The sequence below is a fragment of the Salvia miltiorrhiza genome, chromosome 6, assembly GCF_028751815.1.
Source record: "Salvia miltiorrhiza cultivar Shanhuang (shh) chromosome 6, IMPLAD_Smil_shh, whole genome shotgun sequence".
Classification (NCBI taxonomy): Eukaryota; Viridiplantae; Streptophyta; class Magnoliopsida; order Lamiales; family Lamiaceae; genus Salvia; species Salvia miltiorrhiza.
Genome location: NC_080392.1, coordinates 34,296,229 through 34,308,336, shown reverse-complemented (window position 1 = coordinate 34,308,336; position 12,108 = coordinate 34,296,229). Strand labels below are relative to the sequence as shown.

Below are 12,108 nucleotides of genomic sequence, written 5' to 3'. Positions count from 1 at the left end.
ATTTCTAATAGGTACTATTCGAGGAAGGAAAAGAAGGGTTCTAACAAATGCAGAACGATGGGCAATTTACCGCACCTTATTGGCGATGAGTGCGAATGGAAAATTGAAGCTGAACACGACAAAAGAGGTGCAACATATGTACAATATCAAGAATGTACGAACAGTGCAGAGAATATGGAAAATTCACAAGACAACTCCAGCAAACATAGATGTGGATGTTTCGTCAAGGAAGGCCAAAAATTGTGGTCGTAAAAGGATTGAGATATTTAACTCGGGTCCACGAAATAGAGTTGCATCGACGAACAACACTAGCTTCTCTTTCGGATGCTTTGGGAGTTAGCTACTCAAAATTATATCGTCTTTTTAAACAAGGTTTTCTCCGTCGTCACTCCAGTGCTATAAAGCCACATTTGAAAGAAGAGAATAAAATATCCCGGCTAAGGTTTTGTTTGTCGATGTTGTATGACAACAGTATGGTGAATGACTATAAGTTTAAGGGAATGTACGACTACGTTCATATTGATGAGAAGTGGTTCTACTTGACGAAAAAGGATCAAACGTATTACTTACTCCCCAACGAAGAGGATCCTGATCGATCATGTCAAAGTAAAAATTTCATTGCGAAGGTCATGTTTTTAGCAGCCACGGCTCGTCCCAGATTTGATAATGACGGAAATGAAATATTTGATGGAAAAATAGGATGTTGGCCATTTGTCACTGAACAACCGGCTCAAAGAAGCAGCAGAAATCGAGATGCTGGCACTATGGAGATGAAGGCAATTACATCTATTAAGAGGGAGACTATAAAAGCATTTTTAATTGAAAAGGTCATTCCCGCAATTCAAGAGAAGTGGCCAAGAACGGAACAAGGAGAAACTATTTTCATCCAACAAGACAATGCAAGGACACATATTCCTTCTGATGATCCCGATTTCTTAGCCGCTATTTCACGTTCTGGCTTAGACATTCGGTTAACTTGCCAACCCCCAAACTCTCCAGATTTTAACATACTTGACCTTGGATTTTTTAGAGCCATACAATCGTTGCAACAGAAAATGCGTGCAAGAAATATTCGAGAGCTTGTTTATGCAGTAGAAAAAGCATTCTATGACTATTCTCCCGTCAAGCTAAATCATGTGTGGTTAACATTACAACTCTGTTTGAAGGAATCCATGAAATTAGGAGGAGGAAATCGATATAAAATTCCTCACATGAACAAAGAACGGCTACAAAAGCAAGGGTGTCTTCCTACTCAAATTTCATGCGATACGACATTGGTGCAAACAACTAGAGATTTGTTAGCGGCACAACTTGGTAAGTTAATTTTAAATACTTGTCGTTCTTTATTAAACATATGTATGAACTAAATAGGCTATGTAATTCAAAATTTTTATTTTTGATTGCAGGAGCAAGAAATGTTTGACTGAAGTTGCAAGTAATAAGACACCATCTCATTAGATTTTGCCTCATTATATTTTTGTGTTTGAATTTTTCTAAATCTTATGAATCTTCTAAAATAAACTCGCAGTTCGTATTAGTCTTTGGTTAATTTCTCAACCAAAAAAAAAACATTTAACTCAAAAAACATAAAAAACACCATTAACGTTAATTATCATAATACAATAAGCAAATATGATCTCTATGTAGCTATTTTTTCTCAAATAACATTGGTAGTAAAGTCTTAAGAATTCGATTGCTCCCTTTTGGTTCGTCATCAATCTTAATTGCACCACTCTTATTTGCATCACGACGAATACAAGGTGGAGAATATCGATCAATGTCGTCTTCATCTGTGTCAGACACATACAGTTTTTTTGGCTTTGCCGCTTCATCGATTTGTAACGCAATATATTCGGCTTTTTCCAAAGATTCTTTTGCCTCCTTAATAAGCTTTTCAATTGATGCTTTTGCATCGACAAGATTTTGCATATCTGTTTTTATTTTCTTAACATCATCCTCATCCATTATCCAAGACTGTTGTCAACCTAGCAACCAAAAAAATTTAATCATTATAATAAGTAAGTGGAAGAAAGAAAGCATTGGCATAAATTTACATAAGATAACATGGTTAATAAAATATTGACATAAATTTACATAAGCAGCAAAACTCACCACGTATTCCACTAATCCCAAATCCAAAGGCTTTGATCTCTAGAAATTTAGAGAAATTTGATTGAATAAAGTAAGAATGAAAAACAAGAGTATTAAATAGTGTGAAGGTGGACTCTTCAAATACTATGTAAAACAAAAGTCACCGAAAGCTATTAATGAAAGTAAATGAGGTTAATTTTGGTTAATCACCCCTTGAACGACATATAAAACGAAATTTATGACAATTGCTGAAACGACTTATATTAAAAATGGGAGGGAGTATTATATTAAAATCTTGACAATTAAAAGTAAGATCAAAGCTGTGGTGCATTGGATCTACTTGTGCCTTAAGTAGTTCTTTATAACTAAGATAATGGGTTCAAATCCTACTTCTCCCAAACATATTTCCGTTTTTTCCTTTTTTTTTTCTTGTTTTTTCTTTTCTGATTTTTTACAATGTTATTTGTTTTTTTTTTCCAGTTTTTTTTGTCTTTTTTTGTTTTTTTAGCTCTTTTATTTTCTTCTATTTTTCTGTTTTTTTTTCAACATTTTTTTTACTTTTTTATTTTTATTTTTTTCATCTATTTTTTTTAATATTACATTTATTCACATCAATGGTTATTTTTTCTTACAACTATAATTACTTAACCAAATAATTAACATTACAAGTTTTCACGAGTAAAAATAATAATTTTTGTAAAAAAATAATAATTTTGAAATATTAAATTTCTTCATATGCATAATTACTTTTTATTAAGACAATAGTTACTTTTAATAAGTATAAATTATACATTTGTTAGCATAAATGTATACTTATGTTAATATAAGTATTTACTTTCATTCAATATAAAGTACTACTTATATTTTCTAAACCCTAAACCCTGAACGCTAAACCCTAAACCCTGAATACTAAATCATGAATCCTAATTAGAATATTACTTTTAATAAGCGTAAGATATACATTTGTTCGCACAAATGTATACTTATGTTAATATAAATATTTAACTTAATTTAAAGTATTATATATTTTAATCATGACCTTGCGGATAGACAAGTGGCTGATGTTTTCATTTTGTTAGCACACATGTATACTTATGCTAATAAGTATATCAATAATTATTTTTTCTTACGATAATATTATTAAAATAGGATATTATTAAAAAGAAAAGAGAAAAACATCAGAACCTAAACCCTTGAAAGCACAGGAAAGCAAACTAAGGGCCGAGCCTCGTTAAAACCTCAGCAGGACGAAAAAGAGTACTCGTCTAGAAAGAAAAATAAGTGTTGGAAGCTGAGATGGGAGAATCTCAGAAGCTCCGGCCGAACCATCGCTCCTAGATAAACCCGGCTTCCCGACACAAGAAAAGAACGAGAAGAAAAAGAAATGCAAGGAAAAAAACCAAAAACCAAACAAACAACGCCGATGGTAGTCATAGAAGGAACCCCGGCCGGTAAGACTCCGTCGCTGAGGCCCTCCTCCAGCCATCGTTCAACAAGGGAAGAGAGGCCAAGCAGCCGGTGAAACGCCGTCGCTGAAGGCCCTTCCTCCCCAAAACTATAACCACGTCCAGCCGCATCACTAAGGAGCGTGCTGCCGAGCAAATTGTCGAGAAGCTCAACCTTGACCGCCGGAAGAGACGACACACCAGCAGTCCAGAATTTGAAACAAAGACGACATAAACAATGCTCAACAAGGAGCAGAGCCCAGCACTTCAACGACCAGAGCATGATGTCTCCAAAATCTCGAAACGATAAGAGCACTCTCTTACCTTCGAGCTGCCAATAGGGCCCGACCGTTCGAACCCCAGCTTTGAGCGCACCCAAAAACTAAAAAAGGATTGGAACGACGCCCCAAACCATCTCCCCATCAACCACTCCCACAAGCACCCAAACCAAGTAGGAACACAGAAAAGCGTCTCCTCAAGCTACCACGCCAAGCCCCAACACACACTACCCCCCGATGGTTCGCACATGGCTATGCGTAGACATATCTCTTGCGACATCAAGTCTAATATCATCAATGGCCGACGGCCACCAACCTTCGACACGATCATTGTTAGCCATGATATCCGCCGGTTGATTACCTTCCCTATAGATATGAGTAACCATCAAATGGAACTTCTGCAGAAGGTGAAGAGAATTTCTCCAGGAAGCAATAAAATGCCAAGGGACATCTGAAGATCTAGTCTCTAAAAGACGAACAACATACATGGAGTCCGACTCAATCCACAAGTAGAGTCAATTCCTATCATGGGCCAAATTTATAGCAGTGATGACTGCTAAAAGTTCAGCTTCAAAAGAGAAGCCAATCCCCCCTTTAATGTGAAAACAGCCACGAACAATCGCATGGTGGTCCCTAAAAACCCCGCCCGCAGCAATGATCCCCGGCGCACCAATAGCAGAGCCGTCAGTGTTAACTTTCATCCAGGGAGAAGTAGGAGGCCACCAGTGGACCTCAACCATACGTGGTGGAGGAGCCGAACGGCTGCCAACACCAATGGCCCTAGTGATCAAGTAGTCAGGCCAAGTGTTGTTGATGGTGCCTAGATTTTTGAAATTGGAGTCCAGCTCTTTAAAGAAAGATTTGACGAAAGCCAAAATCCTGCGAGAGTCGAAAGGAACATTATCAAAAACCATGGAGTTGCGACACTCCCAAATCTTCCATATAATAGAGATCACACCGGCTTTCCAGAACGAAAGAATTTGAGAGCTAAACTTCATCGCCCAAGCCAGCACCAGAAACGAGTGAATATCCAAACATTCCTCGAGCGAGGCTTTGTCAAACCAAGAGAGGAAATCCTGCCAAATGGGTTTCACCTTCGAGCAATTCCATAAAACATGAGAGATAGATTCCTCGCTCTCAAAGCAAAGAGTGCAACCATTAGGTCCGACCAAACCCTGCCTAATAAGAATATCCAGAGTGGGGAGACGCCCGTGTATAACTCGCCAGCAAAGAATAGATCGCCTAACAGGAATGAAAGGCTCCCAAATCCATTTTCCCCAATTCACCTCTGGGAAGCGATGACATTTTTTTGAAAAGGCTAGAGCAGCAGAAACATCCCCGCTGACTGAATGTTTCCAGAATCTAACATCCTTACTTCCATTCATGGGAAGAAGCAAGATATCAGCTACCACTTCAGGGAAACGATTCACAAAAGCAGTAGAGAAATGCCAAATACTGTCATAAAAATAGTCCTGCACGGAAAAATTAAGAAAATCATGCATGTAAGAAGGAATCTTCAACCTATCAACAAGTTTATAACCAAGCCAGTCATCTCTCCAAAAGTAGGTGCAGTCACCACGATCATAGGAATCATTCACCAACTGATTCACTTCATCCTTCATTCCAAACCAGATAGAAGAATTTGCAATATTCTGCTTGGCATAGCTGAAATTAGTAAGATATCTAGATCGCAGGATTTGATGAGCCCAATCCTCACCCTTTATCGTTTTCCAGGCAAGCTTCATTAAAAAGGACTGATTCATCAGGGTAAAAGAACGAATACCCAAGCCGCCTTCAAGCCGCGGAGAACAGGTGCACCCCCAACTAACAGAGCAGCTGGGGCGCTGATCAATATTACCAGTCCACACAAAGTTTTGGCATTTTCTATCCAAGGAATGAAGAAGCGACTTCGGCCACTTGTAGACCATCATCGAATGCACAATCGAACTTTAAATAACCGACTTCACAAGACAAAGACGACCAGCCATAGAAAGCTGAATACCTTTCCACTTCGCAAATTTCTGCACAATCCTATAAAAAATCTGCATAAAATAGGAGGCACGAGGGCGACCAACAAAGATAGGAACCCCCAGATAAGTCATTGGAAGACTTCCCACCGAAAAACCAAGAGCCCGATGAATAGCCCTTCTTCTATCAGTAGTGACACAACTAGAGAAAAAGAGATTGGACTTCTCTGGACTGCAGTGCTGCCCAGAAATAAACCCATAATACTGAAAAATATCTTTAATTTTTTTAGCATTACGAATCGTAGCACGACAAAAGAGAAGAATATCGTCAGCATAAAGCAGATGAGTGGGGAAGTTCGAAGAGCGACAGAAGCTCATTGGAGTTAAACTGCGGGAATCCACACAACTGCTAATTAAACGGCTCAACACGTCTTCGCAATCCCAAATAAGATGGGAGACAAAGGGTCTCCTTGCCAAACCTCATGGGAGCAAGCGAAGTAGCCAGTAAGACGACCATTATAAAGAATGGAAAGTCTAGCAGAGCTGAAAATAATAGAAATCTAACGGATAAAGTTTTCATGATAGCCATTCGCTCTAAGCACCTGAAAAATGAAGCCCCAACGCAAAGTATCAAAGGCTTTTCTGATGTCAATCTTACACGCCATGTTGATGCCACGATTAGTGCGCTGCATACAATTGAAACCCTCTGAGCTAAGCATAATGCAGTCATGAATATTCCGACCGCTGATAAAGCCAAATTGATTGGGCGCGACATGAGAATTAGCCACAGTACTAAGCCGCGAAGCCATAACCTTGGAAATAATCTTAAAGAAAAAATTGGAAAGGACTATGGGGCGAAGATCCACCACAGTGGAAACCACCTCCTTCTTCAGGATGAGAATTATAGTACTCGCATTGCACCCACTGGGCAGGTAAGAGTGGCTAAAGAATCTCTGGACCGCAGTAATGATATCAGCCTTAATAGTCGACCAACAACTATGGAAAAACATGCCAGATAAGCCGTCCGGACCTGGCACACTATGAACATCCATACTAAAGACAGCAGCTGTAATCTCCCCCTCATCAGGAGCTCGGATAAGCATATTATTCTGGTCCTCGGAAATTCTTGGTTGGATAAGAGCATCAATCTCTAATTGTTCAGCTAGCGCGTTCCCATCATCAGTGAAAAGCTCAGAGAAATGGCTAACAATGTGCTGCTCAATAATCCCAGGATCATACACATCAGCACCATTAATATTCAGTCTCGTGAAGGTATTATTGCGCTTTTTAAACTTGGTGAGTCTGTGAAAGAAAGCGGTGTTTCTATCCCTATCCGAAAGCCAAGTCGCCCGACTTTTTTGTTGCAAGAGATTACTTTTCCTGGAGAGGGCCACATTGAGCTCAACTTGGAGACGCACTTCTTCATTAAATAAATCATCCGTATAACCTGAATCAGCAATCTGCTTCTGAGTGGCTAACAACTGATGTTGCCATTGATTCGAAGCAATGTCTACATTTCCAAACACCTCCTTATTCTAGACCTTAATATCAGCTCGCAATCTTTTAAGTTTTAACATAACACGGGCAATAGGACATAGGACATCAACAGATCTCAACCAAGAGTTCTCGACCATCTCGCCTAAGAAGGGGTGCTGCACCCACATATTAAGGAAACGAAACTGCCGCTTACTAGGAGGCGCAGCCCGACGACACTGCATAACCAAATGAGAGTGGTCAGAAGTGAGGCGGGGTAGAGCGGAAGTGACAATCGAGTCCCACAAATCAGCAAAACTTTGAGAAAAAATCGCTCTATCCAACACCGATTCGACATGATGGGGCAAGAAACGGCGACCCGACCAAGTAAAACGTAAGCCATCAGTTGGAGATTCAATGAACTGGGTATCATCAATAAAAGAGCAGAAATCCGAGCAAGAACCACGATGAGGGAGAATATGGCTAATTCTCTCATAAGCCCCCTTTATCGCATTGAAATCTCCAATAAACACCATGTTCCCCGAAACAAAACGGAGAAGTTCTCGCCAAAGAGCACGGCGAGAAATCTGATCATTCGCACCATGGACAATAGCCACACGAAAATCTATCGACTGCCAAAAGCAATCCACCACAACCACTTGATCCGAGGAAAAAATCGTAGTCGAGACGACAGAGGGGTGAGACAAAACCCAAATGTTAGAGCAACGAGGAGCACGACAGCTTTGATGCACATGGATTAAACTGAGAGAAGTCCAGAAAGAATGGCGGATTTTATGAAAGGCCTTTTTGGGTTCGATAAGCCCCAGAATTATGGGAGAAAAAGAGCTAGAGTGCTCCTTAAGCAGACGCTTGGATTCATCCGTCATCCCGCGGATGTTCCAGGCAAGAAAATTCACGAAGATTGATTCATAAGAGCGGAAGAAGCCTCGTTTCTTTCCACTTCAGCTGCCCAGCTTTCTTTAGCCACATTATCCATGGAAACAATGCATTCCTTAGAGCTATCATCAATAACGAAGTTATGAGGTTTTTGCCCAGTATCTGTGGAATGTCTTAAACGGCTCTTGATGCTGTCCTGGGCCTTCTTAGTGATATATGTCGCGGCCTTAATCGCTTGTTCCTGTTTAGTAGGTCTTCCACATTTTTTCGCTGGCGGAGCCTCTGCCTGTATAGGGGCCTTGGCAATGGCAAGAAACTGCTCTAAGCGTTGAGCCTTTAAGGCATTTTCCAAAGCAATGGACTCCTTACCCACATTGCCTTGCCTATCATTACTAAGAGCTCTATCGTCCACAACAATATCCTCATCCACATGCTCTTCCTTATCAGAGTCAATAGGTGAATCGTAGACAGAAGTTTGAGCTGGTCTTAATATGGATTCCAGAATGTCAGGTGACTCAACCTAAACACCTCTAGATTGACTTGCAATAGAACAAGGACATCCTAGTAGTGATAAGCTAACCCAAGTCGATCTCACAAGGAAAGTCTTAAAGGGCTTCTAGTAGTATCGTAGGAAAAAGCAATAAAAGAAAGCAGTAAAGATTTTGATTATTAAACTAAAACTTGGAATTAAAAACTTAATTAAAAATCGAATTGTAAAACTAAGCTAGGCGAATTGAACTATTAAACCCTAGACAAGATTTTAAAGAACTTAAATTAAACCTACTTATGAAAGTAAATACTTGTAAAAGTAAAGACTTCTAATCTAGGTATAAACTAAAGTGCATAATTAAAAAGAAAGCATAAACATGAATGAAAAACGTAAACATGATTAAACGAAAGTAAATTGAATTTAAATACGAAATACCGTAATTGTCTTGAACGTGTAATTGTGTCACGCAATCACAATCCAAGAAACTAAACTAAAAACGAAAATGAAATCTAACTTAGAACAATAAAAACTCGAAACTATGAAAAACTATGAAAGCAAGTAAATTCCTAAGCTTTGGATGCCAACAGATCTCTAAGATGGCGTCTAAAACTAGGGCAAAAGATTGATTATTACAATGAAAAGTATGGCCCTATTTATAGACTTCAATTCCCTATGGATCACCATGGAAGTTGCCATGCAAAGAAGAATTCTAAAGGCAATAGAATTGTGCAAAATAAGGCAACTTCCAGCTGCAATGCGCGCTCTGGGAACACTCCTACTCCGGCCGAATTCGGGGCTCTCGCCAGAGGAACGGGTCTCCAGTGGAATCGCTTTCTCTCTGGCATTCGCCAGAGGAACGGTGAATTCTCTGCTATCGCCAGAGGAACGGCGATTTCTCTGGCTTCTCTGACTATTGAGCGCTGGACTTTACTTCTCTGATGCTGGCGCTTCTCGGCAGAGGAATAGGTGATTCCTCTGCTCTGGCTTCTCGATTCCTCTGACTTTTGATTTCTCTGACTAGTGACTTCTCTGGCTTCCCATTTCGCTGCTCTGGCAAGCGGGGCTTCGCTTCTCTGACATGCCCGAGTATACACAAAAACACTATTCTTAGCCCAAAACTCTCCACAATTTGCACTATTCATCTTGAAGACCTAAATCTCCTGAAAAGCATAAAACAGACCATCAAACGCACCAATTTCCAGAAGATTTAACTTAGAATATGCACATGTAAACCCCCAAAATTAGAACAATTAGGCATAAATCAACCCCCCCACACTTAGCCTTTTGCTTGTCCTCAAGCAAAATCCATATGAATCCTAGGAAGAGATTGATTTCAACAATGCTAATTTCCATCCAAACATTCTCAAAGTCAATTTAAAATTTTACAATCAACACATATCTCTCGATCATGCAAGTAACTCAAGGTTTAAGAAGCAACAAAAGAGTAATGTAAGTAATTCGATCAGACCCAATTCTCCGCTAGAAGTGAATTCCCTAATGTGATCGCCTTTATAATCAATATCACCATTTTTCACACTTTGTGTGCTCGAGATTTTCGACAGTTGAGCCATAATTCATAAAATAAGAACCATTTGGATGTACTCCAAAGTCTTTTCACGTGGTTTCCCATGCTCATAGTTAGACTAGAGGAGCAGAGACTCAGAGCTATCACATTTCAGAACAGGCCAGATGTTTCAGAGCTGGCAATTTTAAAGTTGGCAATTCGTCCAACATTTTTCACATTTCACAGATAAGATACGATCGTAGGCAATCACAATGACAACACTCATTCTAGCATCTACCGGACAAATCACGTTTTACTAACTTGCAATCGTGTTGTAACAAAACTCTTAATTCTTTGCACAATCAAGAAACATATATCAAGCGTAAAACAAGAATAACCACCATTCATTCACAAACCCGAAATTCGCATCGAAAACCATCTACTCTTCCACAAATTCATAAAAATTAGCAAGATTCGAGACCAAAAACTAAGCATAGAAAGACTAATCTCGCCCAATTGAAAATATAAGCACAATAAAACACCCCCCACACTTAAAGCATGCCATGTCCTCAGGGCAGAAAAGAAATAAGAATAGAGTGGAGAATACGTCCCTGATTTTCGGCATTGAGAAACTGAAGCATCGTGCGAGATGGTGAAGAGGGGAAATTGCGATTTGTGGCAGAGTGAAGAGTGGCCATGCTGAATCAGGTCAGCGCTGGCAGAGCAGCGCTGAGAAGTGCAACGCGGAAAAGTACAGCGCAGAGAAGTGCAGCGCTGAAAATAAGATATGCTCACCAAGCATCATAGTATCCGCAAAGCATCCAAAACTTAGGAAAGACACGAAACACACAACTAAAAACAAAGAAAAATAGAAAGTAAAAACAAACCAACAGTGGGTTGCCTCCCACCAAGCGCTAGAGTTAAAGTCTCCAGCCCGACTTCAGATCTGAATTTCAGCAAGGGTTGTGCAGAGCTTGAGACTCCACTTCCATAGTCTGACTCTGGTGCTCGTAGTATGGTTTCACTCGATGGCCATTCACTCGGAAACTCTCCTTCGTGTTTTCATTGAGTAACTCAACAGCACCATGCTCAAACACCTCCTTAAGTAAAAACGGACCGCTCCACCTAGATTTTAGCTTACCCGGGAATAACTTCAGTCGAGAATTGAACAAAGTACCTTCATCCCAGGGCAAAGCTTCTTATGGCATATACGGTGGTCATGGAGTCGCTTCACTTTGTCCTTGTAAATTCTTGCATTCTCATACGCCTCATTGCGTAGCTCATCTAACTCCTCCATTTGCAGCGTGCGCTGCTTCACAGCAGAGTCCAGGTCATAGTTGGCAGCTTTGATCGCCCAATAAGCTTTGTGCTCTATCTCCACCGGCAGATGACAAGTCTTGCCATATACTAGACGGTATGGACTCATCCCAAGCACACCCTTGAAGGCAGTTCGGTATGCCCAGAGAGCGTCATTCAACTTTGCGGACCAGTCCTTGCGCGAGGGCTGCACCGTTTTCTCCAAAATTCCTTTGATCTGCCGATTGCTCGTCTCAGCTTGTCCAAAGGTCTGTGGATGGTATGGTGTTGCAACCTTGTGCGTGATCCCATTCTTCTTCATGAGCTTTGCAAATAACTTATTACAGAAGTGCTTGCCTCCATCGCTAATGATAGCTCTAGGAAATCCGAATCTAGAAAGAATGTTCTCTTGCACAAACTTAAGCACCACATTAGCATCACATGTCCGCGTGGGGATAGCCTCAACCCATTTGGACACGTAATCTACAGCAAGTAAAATATATTGAAATCCATGCGAAGTAGGAAATGGTCCCATGAAATCAATGCCCCACACATCGAAGATCTCGACAATTAAAATGCTTTGGAGGGGCATCTCATTTCTGCGGCCAATATTTCCTACTCTCTGACACCGATCGCAAGCAAGAGTGAAGGTGTGTGCATCTTTGAA

General features: G+C 40.3%; 1 protein-coding gene across 1 annotated transcript; it reads left to right on the top strand.

Moving 5' to 3' along the window:
* Positions 1-455: 455 nt before the first annotated feature.
* Positions 456-1,458, top strand: LOC130990797 (uncharacterized). Its single transcript, XM_057915031.1, has 2 exons — positions 456-1,141; positions 1,407-1,458. The coding sequence occupies exons 1-2, from the start codon at positions 456-458 to the stop codon at positions 1,456-1,458; spliced, it is 738 nt and encodes a 245-aa protein (XP_057771014.1).
* The last annotated feature ends 10,650 nt before the right edge of the window (positions 1,459-12,108 follow it).

Bases quoted from the DNA above. Each gene is read 5' to 3' on its own strand.
- LOC130990797 (XM_057915031.1), top strand. From the start codon at position 456: ATGTTGTATGACAACAGTATGGTGAATGACTATAAGTTTAAGGGAATG. The intron at 1,142-1,406 runs GTTAACATTACA...TTTTGATTGCAG, and splicing joins GTCAAGCTAAATCATGTGTG to GAGCAAGAAATGTTTGACTG.